A 23,810-nucleotide genomic window follows, 5' to 3' on the forward strand; every position below is an offset into this window, starting at 1 on the left:
GTTTTGCCTTTTACCTTTAGGACCGTAATCCATTTGGGATTGACTTTGCACGGAGTTTGACACAGCAGCCCCATTTCTTTTAAAATCCCCCACGTGGATAAGTGGTTGTGCCCCTTGCCCTCATGAGCTATCATACAGCAGCTGTGTGTGGGCTCCTTCTGGGCTGGCGTCTCTTCCCCTGGTCTGTCCACCCATCTCTGTGCCGTCTTCATCCTGTCTTGGTTACATGGTCTTGATGTCTGGTAGGACAGGCCACCCAGGCCTGGCTCTTGTTTCTGGGCTACTCATGACCTTTTGCTTTTGGAGGTAAATCTCCAAAAAGAAATCTCAGAAATTACATAGAATCTGTTGAACAGTTGGAGAAAATTAACACTTTGTTTTTGCATTTAGTTATTCTGATCTTTTAAACGACCATACCTCCTTAAATATATTACACAGCTTAGTAAATTTATTCATAGATACGTTTTAAGCAAATAGCATTTTTAAAATTTTTAGTGGCATTGTCTCATTTTTTATTGGCAGTATATGGAAATGCAGTTGACCTTTGTAAGTTAATTTTGTATCTGGCAAACTTACTAATCTCTTTCATCAATTCTAATATTTTGTGTGTAGATGTATTTGAGTTTTGAAAGAAGTTAATCATATTACTTACGAATAACGATAGTTTCGTTTTTTTCTTTCTGTTCTGTATATACACGCTTGGCTTTTTTTTTTCCTGCCGGCCAAGACTTCCACTACAGTATTGAATATTAGTAGTGAAAGCAGGCATCCCGGGGTCATTCCGATTCTAAAGAAGTCTTTTAACATTTCTTTTTCGACTTAGGACATTTACTGTAGATTTTATAGATAGCTTATGTTAAGGATGGTGCCTTGCTTTTCTCATAGTTTTAAAATCCTAAACTCCTGTTGAGATTTATCATGTCCTTTCCCACGTGTCATCGAGAGAATAGGCCTTTGCTCCTTTATTCTGTTGATATGGTAGATTTTATCAGTGGGCTTCCTAGTATCGAGGCGACTGTACATTCCCGAAATAAATCCAAATTGGTCAGGATGGATTTTTTTTTACTGCCTCGTGGGATTAAGTGTCTTAACATCTCATGTGCTGAACCGCCAGGAGGGGAAGCTTGGCCTCTCTTTAAATGGAAAAATGCCCTCTGACCAGTGTCTGATCCCTCAGTTGTGCTTTGATATGTTGTCCCATCAGCTGTGCCGAATATTTGGTCTGGTGACGTGTGTGACACTGTGATGTTTTGTTCGAAGGTGTTGTTTCTTTTCTGTACTTCAGTTTTGAGTGTGATGAGACGTCTGTGCTTTGCTAACCTATCCAGACAACTGGCTTGAGCACAGGATGTGGGACGTAAATCCCCACATTTGAAGGAGGTGAAGGTGTAGTAGTCACAAGCCAGATGTGGCGTTGCTGCTTGCTTCCGGGAGTGCTGCGTTACTCGTTGTGTTGTAAACCTATATTCAGTGTATACTTTATGTGGTATCTGGGTGCCTGTTAATCTACATTTTAGATTTGTTATAGACTGTTACTCTTGTTTCATTCATCAGATGTTATAATTCGTACGGGGGAAGGTTCCCTCAACCCTGTTGCAAGCACTTGTGTTGTAAGTATCTCTTCTTTCTGAGCCCACACGGCTCCTGGATCTCGGGAGATATAAATCCCACAGATCTTCTCAACAGAGCTGTATATTTTGCAGCTCCTCTCGTAGAAATTAACTCCACGGTGCTCTATACGCTGTGAAGTCGTGTTGCCGATGCATATGGTAGAATTACGATGTTTGCACATTTCTGGAATCGGATTCTTTTCCTAAGTAATCATGAGCACAGCGACATTTTCAATTTCAATTTCAATATATTTCATTTCTTAGAATGCAAAACATCTCAGCTCCCCGAGTGCCCTGAGTTACTGGCATCCTGGTCCTGCTTTGGAGGCACGTGGAGGGCCTGTGATAAGGTTTACACAGTGAGGACAGAAAGAGCTGCCGGGAGGGGGCCTCCTGAGCGCCTCCCCAGAGCCCTCTGTGGGAGAACGCTGGAGCTTTTTAGGAAAAACCTGGCATGACGCACAGGTTTCTGAAGTTGGGCAAGCAAACTGGGGATGCCTGTCGCATTTTCATTTTTTTTTTTTAGCCCTGATGGTAATAGTAGCAAGTATTTTAATTATTGTCGTTGAGTATAAATTGCTCTGTTGTAGAAAAGATACTTCAGGAAGAGTTTAAAGTTTGAATGACTTTTAATGAATTCTTCCTCTCTAATAAAGACAAGAGCGTCAGGAATGTCAACAGAACTTTAAGAGCGAATAATAACCCGTGCGTATCCGTCGCTAGAGCCGTCTTGGATCGTTCTGTGTTTTCATTAAACACATCCACACACGGAGGTCATCCTTTCTTTATCGGCAGATAATACCGCTACTTAAACCCACAGCACATTCATTTAAATGGGAGTTAATGTGCTGTGACAGGTCTGACCCCCTCTCCGTGTCTGTTATTTCTTGAACTCCCCTGCGTCTGCTAATAATAGTCTTGTGCAAGTGAATGCATTGTTTTCACCTTTCCTGTGACAGCTGTTAATAAAATACCTGGATTTTGGACATACCGAGCCGTGGGGACCGTGGCCCCTGAAGAAGCGCCAGTGGCCAACTGCTGGGCACGTGGTGACTGTGGTGGGCTCCGTCCTTGGCAGCATGTGGTGGAGGCCCTGGGGCACAGAACCCGTTTGTGTGGTGCCAACCCTGCTCCCGCCGTGCGTGGCCTTGGGGAGGATGACCTGGAGGCAGGGCCGTCTGTGGGGACACGAGTTTGGAGGGGACACCGAGCTGCTGAGGCCAGCCGGCTCACGGTCTGGGAAGCCTCTCCTTCCTGACCTGGGCCTTCGGGCGCCTTGCGGCCAGGAGGCCCGCATCCCCGGCTGGCCGGCACCCCTCCCTGGTGCACCTGTGGCCCGGCTGCCTCTGCCGCCGCCTTTGCCCTGGGCCCGGGGTGCTGGGCTGACTGCGCGATGAAGCCCCGCGGCCCTGGCTAGAGGGGGCTCGTCCTTGCAGGGGGGCTGCAGGGAGGGTGCAGACTGGGCTCCTGCCGCGTGGCCCACCCAGCCTGTGCCATCCCAGGGTCCCCCTCCGTCTGGAGTCCTGGCCCGGGGCTGCTGGCTTTTGACCCCTGACGTCAGTGACCCATCACCTCTTCCCACTTTGTCTTGGGGGACTCAGAGCGGCTCTGGTCTGTCCTCTGAGCCGGGCCTGAAGTTGCTCTGAGGATCTGGGCATGTCGGGGCCCTTGGAGACAGGGGTCCCGGCAGTGGGCTGGAGCCGGCTGTCCCCACGTCGGCCCTCCTGGGGCTGTGCCCGCTTGGTGAGGTGGCCTGGGTGGGGAAGGAGGAGTGGGTGTCCTTTGTGAGGTTCCTCTCTGTCGTTGTAGCTGAGACTCGGTATCAGAGGCCCTGGAGAATCGGATGGGACCCGGGGAAGGGGGCGGGGCAGGAGGAGAGAGTGTGCTCCCCGCTGGCCTCTGCAGACACGCCGGGGGACCCTGTGTGTAACTCGTACCCCTTAAAGCATGTTACAGTTTGGGGAAAGCGGTGCACAATCAGTGGCTTATGTTTTGTTTTGTTTTGTTTTGTTTTGTTTTTTAACCAGTCTGAGAGCAAAAGCTTAGAAATGGCTCGATGCGTTCATTCTTTGCAAAATAACCGTGCCATTGTTTGATGCAGGTGTAGAAGTCCCTCAGCATGGGCCGCTCTGCGCTGAGGCCGGGATTGCTGTTCCTCCGTCAGGGTCTCCGTGTCTGATCTGGGGAGAGCTCGTTATGACGGCGGCGAGGGCAGGGCACAGTGACCTCAGGGGAGCCCTCCCTTCACGCTGCTGCCCGAGTGCTCGCACGGTCGGAGCGCCTTCCCGGGCTGCGTGGCGGCCTTGCTGGGAAACGAGCCGAGGGGCTTCCAGAGGGAAGCAATGGGGACCCCGGGGCCCATGGGCCTGTGTGGGTTAATGGGTGGGGGAGTTTTTCAGTGACGCTAAGTGACTTTGGCTGGAATCAGTGCTACTTTTTGTGATTTCAAAGCAAAAGCAAAGCATGCTCCTATGAAGTGATTTAAGACAAAAGGTACAGAATAAATCAGTCAGTGAAAAGGAAACAACAAAGAAAAAGGAACGCTGCACCCTTGCAACTCGGCTGTGGTTTCCGATGGCAGGCGGCGGCCTGCTAATCGGCGTCACAGCCTGGTCTGTCATGACTGTGCCGGGCGTCCTGCAGCAGCCCTGTCTCCCGGGGCCACCGAGTCCAGTGTCCCGCTCCCGTCCGACTGGCACCCGGGGAGAGGGTCCGGGAGCAGGGATGGGAGCGGACGGAGCCTGGAGGCTGAGCCAGCTGGACAGCTCAGGGCGGGCACGCAAGGGGCAGACGTCGGAACACGTGGTCTTGGCACATGGGTCCCGGAGGCTGGAGCTGAGGGGGCCCGGGGCACGGCCAGGGGCACGAGGGAGCCTCGCTGCCTTGCGGATCCTGCAGCCACTGCCCCAGCCAGCACCCTCCCTTCAGCCCCCCTCAGCTATGGGCAGGTCAGGACTCGGGGTTCCCCCCCATCCTTTCGGGTTCATGTTTTCCCAGTGTCACCAGGCATCCTGTCTGTATGGAGATCCCTTCTTCATTATTACAGTCAGTGGAGTTTCCTTGGGAGTCTAGATGGGGCTCATCTGTCTATCAGCTTCTGCCTGCCCCTCAGCCAGATGCTGCTTCCTGTTTGGGGCTGGGGTGGCTGGTCCCAGAGCAGGGCCGGAGGGGACGCCTGGGCCAGGGGACTCGCCCGCGAGGGCAGGTGCGGGGCCTGGGACGGGTGGTTGGCTTGTCTGGGGTGGAGCCTGCCTCGGCCTCCTGGTGTCCGCAGCACGGCAGGACCGTTACCATTGGTCCTTGTGATCCGTGAAAACCTCAGGTTGAATTTTTCTTATTAATTTCTTCATAAGAGGAGGATGACAGTGGACCCATGATTCCTAAAATATTTGAAATTACATACTTAAATCATTGATCCTATCTAGAGAATTGTTCATGTTATGCATGGGGCGTATTAAATTTGGATGTACATACTTGCTTTGTGAAAGGGGTAGAAGGGATGGAGATGGGTGATTTGGGGGGAGAGGAAGCTGCTCCTTGAAACTGACAAAGATAAACTCTTGGAAGAGAGAGAGGCTGAAGGAGATTTAAGCAAGTGGTTTACCTTTTCTTCCCCCTCTCCCGCCCAGAGACGCATAAAGCACGGGAGTTGTTCTTACTTTCTAAATTAATAGCTACTGTTATAGGGAAATAACATGCAAGAAGGCGAGAGGCTCTAGGTGCAGCCTCCTGGCTCTGATTACATGAGGAAGTAGGAGCGCTTGCCCAGAGCAGATGGCAGGTGAAGGGCACGCAAGCGTCAGAGCCACCGGGGGTGTTATTTATTGGCATTGAAGCTGTGAGGGCTCCAGGTCTCGGCAGCGGCCGGGTGCCTGTGTGGCGTTGGGGCAGGTGGGCATGGAGACGGCTCGCAGGTGGCATGGTCCCCGAGGAGGGCGCGCGGACCCGGTGCTGGCGGACAGTCGCGAGTGCTTTGCCCGGCCTCCTGCGGTAGATTCTGTTCACTCTCGGTCCTTGACTTGTGGCCTGGAAGCAGGGAGACCTGTGTGTGGATAAACAGAAAGTTCTCTGTACGTGGAACCAGGCCATCTTGCGAAGGCCGCTGACCCCGATCCTCAGCCACGCGTGGCACCTGAGCCCTGCGCCATCCTGCTGCCTCTTGCCGTGGCTGTCTCTCTGTCTGTCTGCTCTCTAGGAGGCTCCTCTTGTTGCCTCCTTCCCTCTGAACAACTCCTCGTCAGCCTCATAGCCCTGTTTGCCGTCACCTCCTCTCCGAAGTCTCCCTGCACCAAATACCCCCACTTCCTTCCCCTCCATGGAGCTAAGTCTCCCCTCCCAGGCCATTTCCCATCTTACACAAGTGGGGGACCTTGAGGTCCTGACTGGTTGGCATCTGAGGAGCCAGGTCTGGAGCACTGCTTGATGGAGAAACAGAATGGGAAAAGCCAGTCCCAAATCCAGGAGGCACCCCGGGTGTCGTCTGTCCAGAGAGACCCCAGGCGGGAAGGTCCAGGTGCCCCCCGATGGCAGAGAGCTTACAGAACAGAGGGGACCGAGGGCTGAAAATGGAGGGTGGGGGACCTTACTCATATACACGTCCATTCGGCCAGTGGAGCTCCATTCAGCTACACGCCAGGACCGAGGGCACAGAAGTGAGCGAGATGGAAGAAGACCCTTCCTGGGGCGGGGCGGGGTTTCCGTGGAAACGGGCGGGGCTTCTGTGGAAATGGGCGGGGAAGAGGATCTGCTGCCTCGATGGGGTGTAAAGGATGCTGTCTTCCACGAGAAGGGTTTGAGCTAAGATCTTATACTGAAAATCATGGTGGCCATGGGAAGTTTGGGAGAAGGGCATTCCAGGCGGAAGGAACAAGTAAGTGCAAAGGCCCCGAGGTAGAGACAGAAGTGGGTGCAGTGTGAGGGGACCCGGTGGAGGCCACGAGGGGTGGTGGAGTCACGGCTAGGGGTCTGCTTTTTCCCTCAGAGTCAGGGAAGCCCCGGGGCTGGACGTGTGACCTGATGTGTTCGCATCTCAGCAGCCCCTGCGCCGCTCCATGGGATGGTGAGTACAGGTGTCAGCAGGGCGACCAGCCAGGAGACCAGGGGCCGCTGGGCCTGCCGCGGGGGCCTAGGTGAGGGATGGAGGTGCCTGGGGGGCACGGTGCTGCCCATGCGATCTAGGCCTGACCTCAGGGCCTCATGGCCCCAAAGCCACGTCTCTGTGGTGGCAGAGCCGGGATTTGCACCTGGTTTGCAGACCTCCAGGGACGTGCTCTTCTCGCCGCTGCAGCCTGCCTGCTGCCTTAGAAGCCTCTTTCGTTTTATGCTTGAGCCACCCGGCCCTTTATTTACCTATTACTGGGGTTAAAGTTGTAAAAATATAACTTCCAGGTTATCCAGAGAGATCAAGCAGAGTTCAATCTAAGGGATTTGAACTGACAGCTTGCCTTAGCTAATAGGAACTCTGAATTCTACATTTTTCCTCAAAATAATACAGTGCACCCTTTCCAAGTGCCTTAACATCAAGGCTGGCGCCAGCTGCCAGAGGCCTAGATGGCTGGTTTCTCTCCTTGTGGACGGCGCCGTGGACGTGCCTGACCTCTGCCTGTTCCCTGAGGGGGATGCTCAGCGCGCCTCCCCCCCCCCCCCCGCCCCCCGCCCATGCCCTGCAGCCTGGCTCCGGGGACTGATGGTTCTGGGGTTCTCTCTTTGGGTTCCTTGTGGAGTGTTCGGGGGAACTAGTTCATCTCAGGACAGCCTGTTCTGGACTCCCCACAGGAGAAGCTGGACCAGTGGAGGCTTTGCTTTGGGCCTGAGTCAGGAGCCCCGGCCAGGCCAGCCCCCCTGCAGCTGTCTCAGGCCTTTCCCGGCACCAGGAACAGTCCATTCCAGTCGCCTGCACAGGCGCTGAATTGTTTGCACTGGACAAGACTCGAGCGCCCTGGCCATTCCTCCCAGGGTAAAGCCGGCCACGTCATCTGTGCCAAATGGCTTCTCTTGGTGCCAGGGCCGCCGAGGGCAAAATGGCATTCATGCTTGTGAGCAGGTTTAGGAGTGTGTGTGTGTGTGTGTGTGTGTGTGTGTGTGTGTGTCACAAGCCCTCTGAAAGTGTGAGGCTTGTTAACGGACTCCCACGGCTTAAATTACCACTTGCCAGGAGGATGAGATTGCAAAGGAGGGGAGGTCTCTGTGCTCCGAGCTCTGTCGTGTCCTTCAATCCACATGTGCTCTCTCTCTCTCTCTCTCTCTCTCTCTCTCTCTCTCACACACACACACACACACACACACACACACACACACCCCAAACCGCTGCTGCATGGACGGCTCCCTGCTGGACCTCAGGCAGGTGCAGATAGATCTGATGCAGACTTTCCTCACCAGGAGCTCATAGTCTTTTCTGTGTCTTTTTACTATAAAATTCTAATTTCTTGGTCTTCTCTTCTTTTTCGATTCATGTATGAAAACAACTGTTTTATCCTAAAGCATAGCAGTGGTGGCCCTTTCTAGGCTGTACAAGGCCCCCATTTAGTCAGACCAGCAGGGTGGAATCCTGGCTCTGCTGCTCACAGGCTGTGTGACTTTGGGGAAGTTGCTTAACTCCCCTGTGCCTCAGTTGTCTCCTCTGTATTAGTTATGTCTTGCTTCATAACAGCATTGCCACAAACCTAGTGCCTTAAAACAATACACATTTATTCACATTTGTTGTCTCAAAGTTTCTGCGGCTCAGGAGTCTGGGCAGGCCTTAGCTCAGGATCTCCGCAAGGTGCTGTCTGGGCCACAGCCTCATCTGAGGCTCCCCTAGGGAAGGATCTGCTTCTAAACGCCCCTGGCTGCTGGCAGAATCTGGGGGCTTTGTAGGCTGCAGAGCTGGGGGTCTCGGGTTCTTGCTGGCTCTCAGCCCCACTCAGTTCCTCGGCACGTGGCCCTTTGCATGTGCAGCCTATAGCTCAGAAGCTGGCTTCGCGGAAGCCAGCAGGGGAGAGTGTCTCCTGGCAGGCTGGGTTATGATCTTTGGATGTAATGCTATCCCCTTGGCTGTATTTGGTTGGTTAGAAGCAGGTCACAGGGCCCCGCTCAAACTCCAGGGGCGGGCGTCCCAGGAGGTGTGCAGGTGGACCCCCTGCCTGCCGGTCATCTTTGGCAGACTGTGCAGCGTTGGATGGAGGTCTGCCAGGGCCCCAGTGAGCGAGGAGATGCTCAGCTGACCTTCGCTGCCCCTCCTGCCCTCGTGTGGCCAGCTGTCCGGGCCTCCCCTGCCTGTCACTGCTCCTGCCTGTTGCGTGTAGCCCCCGTCCACCCTCCCCTGCTCCTGGCCTGCAGGGCTCCAGGCCCCTACGGAGCTTCCTGACGAGCAGTCCTGGGGTCCTCCTGCCAGCGGGGCCTGGGCTGAGGGTGCCTTACCCTCCCAGCCTGTCCGCACCCAGGCCGCCCCCTGCACGCGCAGCCCTGCCGCCCGTCCCTGGGCTTTCCTCGTGTACACGCGGCCGGGCGGGGCCGTGGCTGCTGCATGTCTGACCTGTGACTGAGAGGTGCTGGGGCCCGAGAGGGGTCCCCCCGCAAGGACCCCGCCTGCTCGTGTCCTCTCGGCTGCCCGCCACCCTGGCTTGTGGGGTGCTGCTCCCCGCGTCCCCGAGGGTGGTGAGCCCGATGCTGCAGCGTGAGGACTCACCACCTAGTGCTGTCTGTGGGAGACAGCAGGTGGCGAACATCGCTGAATGATTTTGGTCTTTTGATCTTACTTAAATATTCAGTTCTGGCTGGAAAGCTGTTGACTTAAAATGACAAATGTGTATGGATAGAGAGCATGAATGTGTTGCTCACTCAGCAAACATTTACCGGGTGCCCCTGTTACAGGTGCTGGGCCGAGCTGCCGCCTGATGAACGGGTGGTTCCGTTGTGGCTCAGTTGGAAGAACCCCAGTGGACGAGAGCTAGGGTGGGGTTTGGGCGGTGGCCTGGGATCTAGGGCCGCTCGTGCCCTGGTTGACCTCCCCCGTCTGGGCGCCGGGCCCCTCGCTGTAAATGCCGGAGCTGGTGGTGACTTGGGGGTGTCTAGACCACAGGCCCGGTGATGTGTAGGAATGTAGGCAGTATTAGGAGGGGTTGACCTCCTTGGGTACAAACATGCTTGGCTTTGCAAGGTTGGCCCGTTTGGAAATGATGTGAGTCATCGTCTGTTGGCACGCTCACTGGTCCAGCCTGCGCTGGTGGGAGGCCCAGGAGGGCGGCGAGGCCTGGCCCAGTGGTAGGAGCCCGGGGTCGGGGAGCTGGCGGTGGGTGCATCACTGAAGGGAGGCGGTTCGGCTCAGTAGGGACGCTCTGCCGTGTGGGGGACCCGGGGAGGCTCCCAAGCAGGCAGCGCTTGGCTCTCCCAGCACGCTGGGGGGCACAGGGCGTCAGCACAGTCTCCATAGAGGGGCTGGGGCTTAGCTGGAAGCCAGGTAAACAGGGGAGGGACAGGCCCTCTAGGCAGCGAGCCCGGCAGGAGGTGTCAGCCTGGCGGGCTCAGCGCAGCTGGAATCTGGGAGCTGGGCGGAGAGGAGGAGAGGACCGTGAGGCAGGGGCCGGACACGGAGGCGCCGTGTGTGTGTGTGGGGGGGGGGGGGTGGAGCTGGCGACGCTCTTTAAGCCATGTGCGCGTGCGTGTGTGTGCGTGCACGTGGCTGAAGGCGCTGTGTTGCGCCTGGCGAGATCCCTCTCCTGAAGGAAGGTGGAGGAGAGGGTGGCGTGAGTGAGTGTCGTAGCGGTCGGGAGAGAGGCGGCCCCCGGGTTGTCGGATGGCTTGGGGGGGCAGGGGTGACGGAAGACGCTGGCCTCCGGATGCTGATCGCTCTCCGGGGGCTTAAGAGGACGTCTGTCATGTCGCTGACGTGTGGAGTCCAAGAAGTAATACACGTGAATCCATAAACAAAACAGACTCACAGACATAGAAAACAATCCTACGGTTACCAAAGGGGAAGGGAGGGGGAGGGATAAATTAGGAGTGTGGGATTAAGAGGTACAGGCTACTATACATAAAGCAGACAAGCAACAAGGACTTGCTGTATAGCACAGGCAGCTGTATTCAGTATCTCATAATGAGCTATTCAATATCATGGGAAATAATCTGAAAGAAAATCCATTAAAAAAACCAACCAAGCTCAGAGATGCAGAGAACAGATTGGTGGTTGCCAGAGGTGAGGGTTGGGGTGTGTGTGTGACATGGGTGAACGGGGTCAGAATGAAACAAAAAGTCTTAGGGCTGTAGTGTACAGCTCGGAGAGTACAGTTAATGATATTGTATCCCGTCTTCGAAAGTTGCTAAGAAACTAAATCTTAAAAGTCCTCATCACAAGAAAAAAAATGTGTAACGTGTGTACGGTGATGGATGTTAACTAGACTTATTATGGTGGTCATTTCCCAATAGAGTATTTACAAATATTGAACCATATGTTGTACACCTGACACTAACATACTGTTATATGTCAATGATAACCTCAATAAAAAAAAATCATATGTCAGAAATTTAGAGCATCCATCCATCCATTCCCTCCCTCCCTCCCTCCCTCCCACGCACCCTTCCATCCATCCGTGTGCCCGTTCATGCATGCGTCCACCCCCTGCCCATCCATCCCTCTGTCCCTCCATCCCTGTCTCCTTCACTGATAGGCTGGGTACTCCTGTGCTGGCTGGTTACCCAAGGGGCTTGGAGGAGCAGAGAGCATCTTTTGTGGGAGCCAGCTCGTGGGGTGGGACTGAGCCCAGGGGTTGGTGACGTACTCCATATTGCTTGTGAGTCTATAAAAAATTAAGATAACTGGAATTTTACAAAAAAATGAAACCCATTGGTATTTTTGTATTAGAGATCGAAAAGTATTGATAGCGTATATTTTAAGAATGTGTACATTTAAAAGTTTCTGATGCGTTCACGTTTTGCTTCACCAGCTGTTCAATTTTCTTTCAGATTTTCGAAAGGATATTGTTTATATGGGCCATACGTCACCCTGCCAGTGGATATGTTCAGGGGATAAATGACCTCGTCACCCCTTTCTTTGTAGTCTTCATCTGCGAATACATAGGTAAGACCATATCATGATGTTTTCTTCTCACAAACATTAAACATGGACTTCAGTGGCCTTACGATGTTGCTATGCATAATTATACCAGTACTGAAAATTGCTATTAGTTTTACTGTTATTAATGACAACTCATATTAGAGAATAGTAGTTTTCTCATTGATGCCAGCTTTCAAGAAGTCTTTAAATCCACATGCCCAACTACTGAAGACATTAAGATGCAGTTATTATTATTAATATCTTCCTTTTACTAATATATGAGGAGAAATTCAGTATATATGGGGAGTGTAGTTTTGTGCTAATGGCCATCAGAGCACTGGCTTTAATGGTTTGGATTGAAATGGGTAAGGTTAAGGTGGCAGAATATTAGTTGAATGTTTTGCTTACAAGCTAAAAACCGAATCGTCTTTAATTGCATTTGTGCAGCAGTTCATCACCTTTCTGCTTCTGATACACTAGTAGCATTTAATTTTATGGAAATATTAATTGCATGCAAAGTGATTGGCTTAATGGGCGTTTAGGTCGGGTCGTGCTGTTTCTCTGTGAGTACTGCGTATTTTTTCTTCCATTTATGTTGCAGCAGCCGACTGTAACATACCTTCACCTGGTTTGTTTTTCAAGTTTAAAAGCAATTCTGACAACACATGTGCAGGATCTACTTTTTAATTCATCTATGGATAAAACCTAAATGCCACGGGAGGGGTTTACTCTTTAGTTGTAGCAGTTTTTTTTAAAACTGATATTACTTTGTCTTCATGCGAACCTTCCTGCCTTGGTGTTTGTTGGTTTTTTCGCTTGTGTTTTAGCCATTTCAGTTTCTGGTCAGCTTCGATTCCATCATTGTTGTAATCTGGAGGGTGAGGTTGACTCCGGGGCAGATGTGATCCTCTGAGGATGAGAATGTACCCACTTGGTCCATTTTGTGGCCGCCCCTCTCCCAGCACTGACGATTTCATGGGCGTCTCTTCATTGCTAAGCAACCAGCGAGCACGGGCTGCTCCCCCCTCATCTCTTCAGCAGGGACAGGTCACTCCTGAGAGCGCTCCTGCCTCTCTGCTTCTCCCTCTGTCATCTGACAGATAATGAAAATGTTCTTAATGGTCCTAGAACAGCAGGACCTCTGTCAGTAGACTTCAGAGCTGTTAATTGAAAGAAGAAGTTCAACTGAGCTGTGATTAGAGAACTGATATTCCGTGTTAAATAGACCGTTTAATTAATGTGCTAAATAAGTTTGCCTTAATGACTCTAGCAGCAACTTACGTTGTAAGGCCCAAGCGATCCATTGTGCGTTTGTCTGAATGATCAGCAAGCTAGGACGAAGGGACATGACCGTGATGTTAATTGTCCAGAAGAGAGAAAAGCTGGAGGAAAGAGAATCTGTGTTCGAGTGGTGCCTTCAGTTAGAGACTCAAAGAGACTCCCCTTGCCTTCCGTAACCCCCACCACACACACTCCCACACACATACACGTGCACACACACACACACACACACACATGTGCAGCGGCCCGACTGGCCTCCTGGGGCTGCCAGCAGCCCAGGTCTCCTCCTGGGACACAGTGTCTTCAAAATGCAAGTTTGGTGCACGCACACGTGCATGCGCACTCGGGCACACACAGACACATGCACGTGCACCACCGCCAGCCACAGCCTCTCCAAGTAAGTGTGGAACAAATCCCCAACTAACCTCGGGATGGAGCCCATGGTCTTGGGTGGGCCCTGGAGGTGCCTGTTCCCCCCAAGGGATGGCTGGGGACGGAGGTCAGGAGAGCTCTTGGGACCCTGGAGGTGGGGTCACGGTGTGCGGACTGTCCAGAGGCGGAGGCGGGAGAAGATGGCCACGCAAGCGGTGCTGAGGCCAGCGGGGGGAGTCCAGGAGCTGAGCGTCACTCTGGGAGGGTGCCGTGCTCCGAGGCTCGGAGGCGGAGGAGGCGGAGGAGGGCTCCGTGTGGCGAGGTGTGGCTCCCGGCTGGGAAGCGCAGGGTTGGGTCCAGTTTCTTTCTCTCTAAGCTCCGCTGAGCCCGGGGGTCCTGATGTCTTGGTTTGTGCTGGAAGGAAGGAGGGCCCCTCTAGCCTTGAGCCGGCCGCGTTTCCCACCGCCCTTTGCATTGGGGCCCCCGACGGCTGCTCGCTGGTCATCCCTTGCTGGTGTCTGTGCCTGTGTGTCCCCATCAGGCCAGCCTGGAGACGGGGCGTGGGCCCGCGGCAGTGCCCGGGGAGGACAGCCGTTTGGGCAGAGCTCCTGAGTCTTTTCGCCGTGTGTTGTATTTATGTCGTTCAGAGCACATTATGTATAAAATCGTTTCATGCCTTTTCCCCATTTAACCTTGTAACATAAGCTCATCCCTATATTATTAAGAAATCTTTGTAAAGATCGTTTCCACCTCCTGCACATAATATTCTGTTGAGATAATGTAGCATAGTTCATGAAACCTTCTCCTGTTGTTGGATTTTTTTAGTTTTCTTCCCCCCCAGGCGTGGCGCAAGTTTTAAGTAAAGCCTGTATTTTTCAAACAGGGACTGCCATGTTCCTTTGAGCAATGTTAAATGTGATTTTAAGATTAAGAGCCATTATTCGGTCACCTTGAGTCCCACAGTTTAAGTAGAGACATATTTTACTTGAACCAAGTAATTTCAGCACAGCGAAAAACGGAGAAGCACCCCCTCCCCATCCTCTGTGCTACTTAGACTTAGGAACTACTCTGACACTTTGGACCAGCTCTTTGGACGGACTGAATGAGGGTTGGGCGCATGGGACGAATGCCGGTGACGAATTTTGGAAGATGAGGAGTATTTTACAATTGATTTTCATTATCAGCATGTGTAAGCTCTGATTGATTTGATTTTATATGTCATTTTCTCGTAAAATAAATTACTCTTGAAAGCTAATACAGAAAGTGACTGGCATAAACAGTGTATTTACTTATGAACATTACGGGTATTTATTTACTTATTTATTATTATTTGTTTGGCGGTACGCGGGCCTCTCACTGTTGTGACCTCTCCCGTTGCGGAGCACAGGCTCCGGACGCGCAGGCTCAGCGGCCATGGCTCACGGGCCCAGCCGCTCCGCGGCATGTGGGATCCTCCCGGACTGGGGCATGAACCCGAGTCCCCTGCATCGGCAGGCAGACCCTCAACCACTGCGCCACCAGGGAAGCCCCACAGTATTTATTTTTATGTTCCTGTTTGTAAATCAGAATCTCAAAAGCACAGGTTGTTTTTAAACAGGTTAATTTTGCCCAGAGAAGACATTTTAGCACGTGGTTCCTGGAGACTGGGACGCGCTGGAATTGGATTTGGTGTGCGGTTGGCAAGGGGCGCAGAGGAGAAGTGATGCCAACCAGTCGGGACACAGAGCAGAAGTGATGCCGGGAGTTTGCTGTCAGCTGAATGCCAGTGGCGCCGCCATTGTTTTGCCTTTTCCACTGTCAGTATGCATTGGGCTTCGAGTGACAGGGAGAGAAGAGCTGTTGCTCATTTCTCATTGATAAGTTACAGTTGTTTTAATTTTCCTTGTTTGCATTTAAGTTTTCCCTCATTGCACTTTGTTTTTTCCATGTGTTACATGAACCAAGGCTGCTTTTAAATGCATCCTTACCTGGCTTCCTTTGGTGTTCCTCCCACCTGATGTACTTTTGGGGTCCACAGCTTGTCTCAGAAACATTTTAAAGACAGAAACGAGCGCATCTGCATACAGGAGGCTTCCTGTGGCAGTTCTGTTCCATGTGGGGGAAGTGGAGAGCAGAGGGCCCTGGCAACGCCAGTGGGTCAGAACCAGAGGGTGGGGCTGCTGTTTGGCAGCCCCTGAAATGACAGGAGCGGGCTGTATGCTTGCATAGCCCGTGATGTGTATGTAGTCAGATTTTCTACTTAAAAACATCTTGATGATGGTCAAAATAATGGACTTATTGAAAAATTGGAAAACTCATTAACAGTATAGCTGCTTGTCCCAGAAGCCGTCATTGGCACGTTTTATTAATTTCCTTCTGGTCTTTTGTCAATATACTTTTTACACTGCAGCAGTTATATTATGCATGCACATTCTAGTATTGCTTTTTGTTTAATATCTACTAAACATTTCCCAAAGTCATTAAGCACTTAAAAAACGTCTTTTTAAAACATAGTGACACACTCCTTTCAATAATGGGTAGGAAAACTAGACAGAAGATCAACAAGAAAGAAAGAAAAGTAAGCACCTGAAAACCCCTAGACCTAACAGACATGTACAGAGCAGTGCACCCCATCACAGCAGGATCACATTCTTCTCAAGTGCACACGAAACATTCTCCAGGACAGACAATATGCTAGACCATAGAACAAGCGCCAGTACAGTTGAAAGGGTGGAAGTCATACAAATTGTGTTCTCTGACCACACAGACATTAAATTAGATATCAGTAACAGAAGGAAATTTGAAGAATTTGACAAATATGTGGAGATTTTAGAACACAACCATAAAGAAGCAATGTGGGGGCTTCCCTGGTGGCTCAGTGGTTAAGAATCCGCCTGCCAGTGCAGGGGACACGGGTTCGAACCCTGGTCTGGGAAGATCCCACATGCTGCAGAGCAACTAAGCCAGTGCGCCACAACTACTGAGCCTGTACTCTAGAGCCCACGAGCCACAACTACTGAGCCCACGTGCCACAACTACTGAAGCCCGCACACCTAGAGCCTGTGCCCCACAACAAGAGAAGCCCACTGCAATGAGAAACCCACGCACCACAATGAAGAGTAGCTCCCGCTTGCCGCAACTAGAGAAAGCCCACACACAGCAACAAAGACCCAACACAGCCAAAAATAAATTTAAAAAAAAAGATTAAAAAAAAAAGAAGCAATGTGTCAGAGAAGATATCACAAGGAAAATTACTTTGAGATGAATGAAATGAAAACACAACATACCCAAACTTATGGCATGCAGCTACAGCAGTGCTCCAAGAGATACTTATATTAAAAAAGGACATCTCAAGTCATTAACTTGAGTTTTCAATTTCAGAAACTAGAAAAAGAAGAGCAAATTAAAGCCAAAACAAGCAGAAGGAAGGAAATAAAGACTAGAACAAAGTAAATGAGGTAGAGGATACAAAACAGTGGAGAAAAATCAATAAAACCAGTGTTGGTTCCTCAAAAATATCAACAAAATGTTGGCAAGCCTTCAGCTAGACTGACCTAGGAGAAAAGGGGAGAAGACTCAAATGACTAAAGTTATGAGTGCTTTTAGAGATAAACAGCACTAAGGAAATGCTGTGAGCAACTCTCCAAATTCGAGAATGTGGACGAAAAGGAGATGTTCCTAGAAAGGCACAAATTACCAAAACTGACTGTGATGGTTAATTTTGTATAAATTCGACTAGGCTGTGATGCCTACGTATTTGGTCAAACACCAGTGTAGATACTGCTGTGAAGGTATATTCTGGATGTGATTAACATTTAAATTAGTAGTCTTTGAATAAAGCAGATTACCCTGCCTAATATGGGTGGACCTTATCTAATCAGCTGAAGGCCTTAAGAGCAAAGACAGAGATTTCCTGAAGTAGAAGAAATTCTTGTTAAGACATAGAAATCCTGCCTGAGCTTCCAGCCTGCTGGCCTGTCCTACAAGTTTCAGACTTGCCATTCCCCATTATTGTGTGAGCCTGTTCCTTAAAATAAGTTTCTCTCTCTCAATATAATGTAATATAATACAGTATAATATAGTATAATATAATATGTACATTTATTTGTCAATATCTACATGGATATATACAAGAACAATGTATATAGGAGATTAAATTAGGAATTTAAAAAATTCCAACAAAGAAAAGCCGAGGATCATGTGACTTCACTGGTGAATTCTCCCCACATTTAACAAAGAATTAACACCACTCCTTCACAAACTCTTCCAAAAATAGAAGAGAGGAAACGATTTTCAGTTCATTCAGTGAGGCCAGTATTATCCTGATACCAAAATGGGAGACAAAGATATCACAAGGAAAGAAAGCCAGAGACTAGTATTCCTTATGAAGATAGATGTAACAGTCCTCAACGAAATACTAAGAAGCTGAATGTAGTAGCATAGTAAAAGAACAAATGGGATTTATCTCAGGAATTCAAGGTTGGTTCAACATAGGAAAAAATCAGTCAGTGTAATACACTATACTAACAGATTGAAAGACAAAACAACGTAATCATCTCAGAATGATTGACACAGAAAAAGCTTTTTGACAAAATCCAACACGTTTTCACTCAACAAACTGGAAATAGAAGAACTGCCTCTCTAATAAAGAGCGTCCATGAAACACCCACAATTAACGCCATGCTTAATGGGAAAGACTGAATGCTTTCCCCTTATGATAAGCAGCAAGACAGGGATGCGTGTGCACCGCACTTCTGTTCAACATTGTACTGGTTCTAGCCTGGGCAGTTAGGCAAGAAAATGAAGCAAAAGACATTGAGAATGGAAATGAAGAAGTAAACTACCTCCCTTCGCAGGTGACATGATCTGTGTATAGAAAATCCAAAGAAATCTACTAAAAAATTATGAAAGCCAACAAATGAGTTTACCCAAGGTTGTGGGATAGAAGGTCAAGGTAGAAACACCAGTTATGTGTCTATACACTTGCAGTGTACAATCCAAAAATGAAATTATGAAAACAGTTCCATTTACAGTAGTGTCAAAATGAATAAAATGATCTAAATTTAGCAAAAAGAAGTACAGTATTTACTCTGAAAACTAGAAAACATTGTGGAAAGATATTAAAGAAGATCTAAATAAACGGAAAGACACCCCATGTCATGGATTGGAAGACTTAATAGTATAAAGATGGCAGTCCTCCCCAAATTGATCTAAAGAGTCGGTGCAATCCCTGTCAGAACTGTAGCCGAAATTGCTCAGTTTATCTTTAAATTCCTATGAAAATTTAAGAGACACAGAATAGCCAAAAGAATCTTGAAACAGAACAAAGTTGGAGGATTCACACGTCCTGATATCAAAACTTACTACCAAACTACAGTAATCAAGAAAGTGTCATTCTGGCTTATGGATGGACATCTAGATCAATGGAACAGAACTGAGAGTCTAGAAATAAACCTTCATATTACAGTCAGTTGATCTTTGACAGTGACGCCGAGACAGCCCAATGGGGAAATGGTCTTTTTCAACATATGGTGCTGGGACAACTAGATATCAACATGCAAAAAAATAAAGTTCCATCCCTGCCTCTCACCATACACAAAAATAAAATGAATCATGGACCTATATTTAAGAGCTAAAACTATAAGACTCTAATAAGAAAGCATAGGAGTAAATCTTCACGGCCTTGGGTTAGGCCATGGTTTCTTAGATATGACACCAAAAGCAAAAATGACAAAAGAAAGAAATAGGTGAACTGGACTACATGGAAATGGAAACTTTGTGCTGTAGAGTCTCAAGAAAGGGGAAAGACCTCTGCAGAATGGGGGAAAATATTAGCAAATCATCTACCTGGTAAGAGACATAGCCATTATATATAAAGAACTCTCATAACTCAATAAGATAGTCTAATTTTTAGAAACGGACAAAGCATTTGAATAGACGTTTCTCCAAAGAAGGTAAGACAAATGGCCAATAAGCATGAAAAGATGCTTGACATCATTAATCCTTAGGGAATGCAAACCAGTCACAATGAGATACCACCTCACACCCCCTAGGATGGCTGAAATCAAAAAGAGGAACAGTAAGAGAAGTTGGCAAGGATGTGGAGAAATTAGAAACCTCATGTGTTGCTGGGGGCATCACACTAGCCGAGCAACTTTGATCAACAGTGTGTGGCATCTCGGCAAAGAGTTAAACCTAGAGTTACCGGCAAAAGCCTGCCCAGGCACGCACGGGGGCACTGTTCCTTTCAGCCAGTGAAACCCAAACCCCAGCCCAGGTGTTCATCAGCTGATGAAGGTGTAAATAAAGGATGATCTACCTGTACAATGAAGTAGCTTTCAGCAATGAAAGGGAACCGGAGGAGCGAGACACGCTGTAACACGGATGGCGCTTGAAAACGTCATGCTCAGCGAAAGAAGCCAGCCACAAGAGGCCACGTGCTGTGTGATTCCGTCCATATGAAAGGTCCAGAATGGCAAATTTGTAGAGACAGAGCATAGAGAAGCGGTTGCTTGTGGCTTGGGAGCAGAATCGGGGGGATGGGGGTTGAATCGCTGGGTGCAGGTTTCTATTAGGAGGGACGAAATGTCCTCAAATCAGGTTGTAGCGATTGTTGCACAGCTTAGTGAATATACTAAAAGCCACTTTCACTGGCTGAATTGTGTGGTGTGTAAGTTGTATCTCAGTAAAGCTGTCGTAAAGAAAGTAGAGGTCCTGTCTTCATCTGTGTGGGCTGCTATACGAAGTTCCACAGACTGGGTAGCTCACAAGCAGCGAAGTTTGTTTCTCGCGGTTCTGGAGGCTGGATGTCTGTGATCAGGGGCCGGCATGGCTGCATTCTGGGGCGCCTCTCTGCCTGGTGCACAGCCGGCATCTTCTCACTGTGTCCTCACAGGGTGGGAGGGGCGAGGGAGCTCTTGGGGGTCCCTTTTGTAAGAACACTAGTCCCATTCGTAAGGGCTGCGCCCTCATGACCAAAGCACCTCCCAAAGGCCCCACCTCCTAACACTGTCCTCTTTGGGGTTAGGGTTTCAGCATTTAAATTTGGGGGGAACGCAAGCATTCTGGCCCGTAGCCCACTGTGTGGTGATATAATTTGGCTGTTTTCTGTTGATGCACGTTTGCCTGGTTTCTACATTTTCAGTGTCATGGATAGTACACGTAGTATCTCAGTAAGTAAATCCTTGATTGCATTTTGGAGTGTTTTCTTGACATGTACTCTTAGAAGAGCCATTACCGACTCAACGGTTGGGTATTTTTAAGTCTTGATAACGTTTGCCAGGTTGTGGACCAGAAAGATGTTCGAATGTCTGCTCTGCAGCCGTGTCAGGGGTTGCCATCTTGCTCTGTCTTTGGGGTGTTCTGGACGTTATTGGTAGCTCCTGGCTGGAGACAGGACCTACGTGTGCGTCTGTGTGCTTATATGTGCACATCACTTGTTTGTAGATACTCCAGTGTTGCCCGTGAGGCTGTTCCAGTGTGGGCCAGGGCTCCACGATGTTAAGGGACTTAGGGAATTAGCTGAAGGGCCAGGAGCAAGTAGGACGCTCTCCAGCACTGACGCTTGAGTTTTCAACCTGCAGGAGCTGTGTTCAGCAGGCCTAATTAGGAACTTGGAATAGACAAGGGTGCGTGTGTGTGTGCGTGTACGTGTGTGTGTGTGTGTGTGTGTGTGTGTAGGGAAACAACACTGCAGTGGAGCCTGGCGGCTGCAGGCCTTGTGCCCTGTGTGCGCTAGTGTGGCAGAAGCAGGTGTGTGACCAGCAGCCACTCTGGGGGACGTTACACACAGGATCGTTTGTCCCCAGTCCCTGCGGCTCCCGCTGGCCCATCTGGAGCGAGGTGGAGGTGGACTCAGTTGGGGCAGTTTTGTGGAAATGCAGCGTGTGCACATGCGGAACACGCGTTGCCATCAGCCGGTCTCAGCTACACTTCCACCAGCTGAGGAAGATGCTGGTGTCTCTCTCTCTTTTTTTTTTTAGAAGATGTTGGGATAGGAGTTTTCTTAATTTAGTTATGCTGTGTTGGGTCTTCGTTTCTGTGCGAGGGCTTTCTCTAGCTGTGGCAAGCGGGGGCCCCTCTTCATCATGGTGCGCGGGCCTCTCACTATCGTGGCCTCTCTTCTTGCGGAGCACAGGCTCCAGACGCGCAGGCTCAGCAGTTGTGGCTCACGGGCCCAGTTGATCCGCGGCATGTGGGGTCCTCCCAGACCAGGGCTCGAACCCGTGTCCCCTGCATTAGCAGGCAGATTCTCAACCACTGCGCCACGAGGGAAGCCCCGCTGGTGTCTCTTATGAACGACGAAGCAAAGCCTGTACAGTCGTCAGCCACCCACAAGGCGGCCAGTCCTCTCTGTGGCCTGTGGGCCTTTTTCTGGGACCTTGCTTTCCATCAGTTAGAGCCCACTGTGTCCTCACCTCGCTCTCCAATCAGACCCCGGGGGTCTACAGTCTTTTCCTCCGTTGCCAAAAGTGATGGCTTAGGTGCAGCCTTTCATGTGTTAGGTGACAGTCCCCAACGTTTAAGGAGCAATTGCTCTGGGCTGGTGCGCTGGTGAGCGGGTTAGTCTCTTAGGACCTGGGGCTCCGAGGCCCCCGATCCATGAGCTAATCGTCTTGTTCCTCCTGGTACTTAGGTGGTGGCTCCCCTTCCTTGAAGTGACAGCCGCTGTCTAGCTGGAGTGTCATAGGGTTGTGGGGTAGAGAAGGGGTTCTCCCCGACCCCTTCCCTGATTCCCCTGAGCTAAGTTCACAGTTTAATTCACTGTGCATTTCTTTTCATTCTAACGACAGCCTTCTAGGGTCGGCGTTACTGCTTTGAGTTTAGGAAAAAGGAGGCGTGGAGAAGTTAAGTAACTTGCCGAGGTCCTGGCGTTTCGGATCTGGAATCGGTGTCTCTGCTTTATCTGAACAGCCAGGCGGGCAGCCCTGCCCCGCGGATACCTCCTAAGCTGCCGGCAGCCTGGCTCTGCTCGCGGCCGGCCACGAGTTCCTTGGTCATGTGCGTTTGTGCTTTTGCTGCTGGTAGTTAAGTCAAGGATTAATTTCCCCAATTTGTAGCTTTTCTTACTGACACGGTACCGAAGTGCTTTCTTACGTTCGGATATGATTCCCAAGGCTGAGGTGGTAGAATTTTATCCTCCTCAATTGGGACCCTTTGTACGGCCTTTTAAAGTCCTTTCATCAGAGAACAAGTTCTGTTTCCTTTCCACTGGAGTGCAGTGTCACGGTTGTTGTTGTTTCCTGATTTATTTCGTTTCTTTTAAATGGTTTCTCTTCATTTCTTGTTTTAAATTGCAGTCATTGCTGAAGTGGTCCTGGCTCTGGCTAACAGGAAAAAGCTAACAAATACATTAGTGGGATCCTTTCACTCTTTACTCTCCTAATATAAAATGCCACATATTCTGACGTCCAGAAGCTTCAGCAGTTCAGCCCAGGGCCTTCGAAAACGTTTGACTTCACCCGAGTCATATGAAGGCCAACTCGGAGGCTGAGCCTTGTGCTCAGAGCTTGCGGCCCTGGGTGCTCTACCCAGAGAGACCCCTGCCCCACACTTTGCATAGTGTTTCAGAATGTCGTGGACCCTATTTCCTGGGCCTGGGCTCAGAATCCCTACGTGATAATTAAAGTCCTGCAGAGGGGTGTGGGCTGAATGGAAGGCTTTGCATTTACATTTGAAGACTCTCACTCATCCTTTCTCCCCACAAACTTTAGCTTTCTTCTAGAATTTTTATATCTCACTGTGTTAGAATCAGGAATTTGCAGAATGTTTCTTACATAACACGTACCAATTCCTGTCTTCTTTGTTTTTCAGCATCTTTAAAGGTTTCCCTTTTATCAGAGGTTGTTGTTAAGTCACAGAAACCCTTTTCAGATCAAATTTTATTTTGTTAATATTAATTTAACAAATCCATACACACACATACGTCTTTACACACAGGCCACATGCTTATTCCTCCTGTAGTACTGCGTGTTACAAGAGCTATGGGTGGAGTGTCACAGCTTCCTAAAGAGGGGGTTGTTCTTTGTGTTGGGCTCCGTCCGTGCAGCCCAGATGGCGGACAGCATCGGTGAGACCCCCACCTGCTGGGGTTGTCCTTCACTTTCCGTGGCCCCCTCCCTGCCCCCCACATCCTAAAGCCCCCTGGAGGTGGGGGGAGGAGAGGTTGCGAGCCAGGACGGGGTGAGATCTCTTTTTCACTGACAGTGACTTTGAGGCGTGGGCAGCCTTTGTTTTCAAGCTGAGAGGCCATGGTGTCAGCGTAGTTTTATTTTTCCCTTTTGGTGGTTCCGTGTTGTTTTGAGAGGAAATATTGGGAGACGAGTGGTTTGGTGGCAGCCATCGTTTCCAGCTACCTGCACGTCCTCCCTCCAGAAATCTTCATTTTCTGCCTAAGACCAATCAACCACCTATCTACTCCTCTCTCTGAGCTGTTCGTGTCCATCGCCAGGTCTAACAAGTGACATTCTTTCCACGACCATTTTCTCCAAAGAAGCACGAGTCAGGCCCGATTCCAGCCCTGGGTCCCTCTGCGCGGC

The 23,810-nt window shown here is 50.0% G+C and overlaps 1 protein-coding gene across 1 annotated transcript in view; it reads left to right on the forward strand.

Moving 5' to 3' along the window:
- The window catches only part of TBC1D22A (TBC1 domain family member 22A), a 316,922-nt gene that overhangs the window by 122,529 nt on the left and 170,583 nt on the right, over positions 1-23,810 (forward strand). Inside the window, exon 8 of the mRNA XM_029205055.1 lies at positions 11,550-11,664. Coding sequence (XP_029060888.1) covers positions 11,550-11,664 — 115 coding nt within the window. The remainder of the gene's footprint in view (positions 1-11,549; positions 11,665-23,810) is intronic.

The sequence above is a fragment of the Monodon monoceros genome, unplaced genomic scaffold, assembly GCF_005190385.1.
Source record: "Monodon monoceros isolate NGI ecotype Baffin Bay Population unplaced genomic scaffold, NGI_Narwhal_1 Super_Scaffold_6, whole genome shotgun sequence".
Taxonomy (NCBI): domain Eukaryota; kingdom Metazoa; phylum Chordata; class Mammalia; order Artiodactyla; family Monodontidae; genus Monodon; species Monodon monoceros.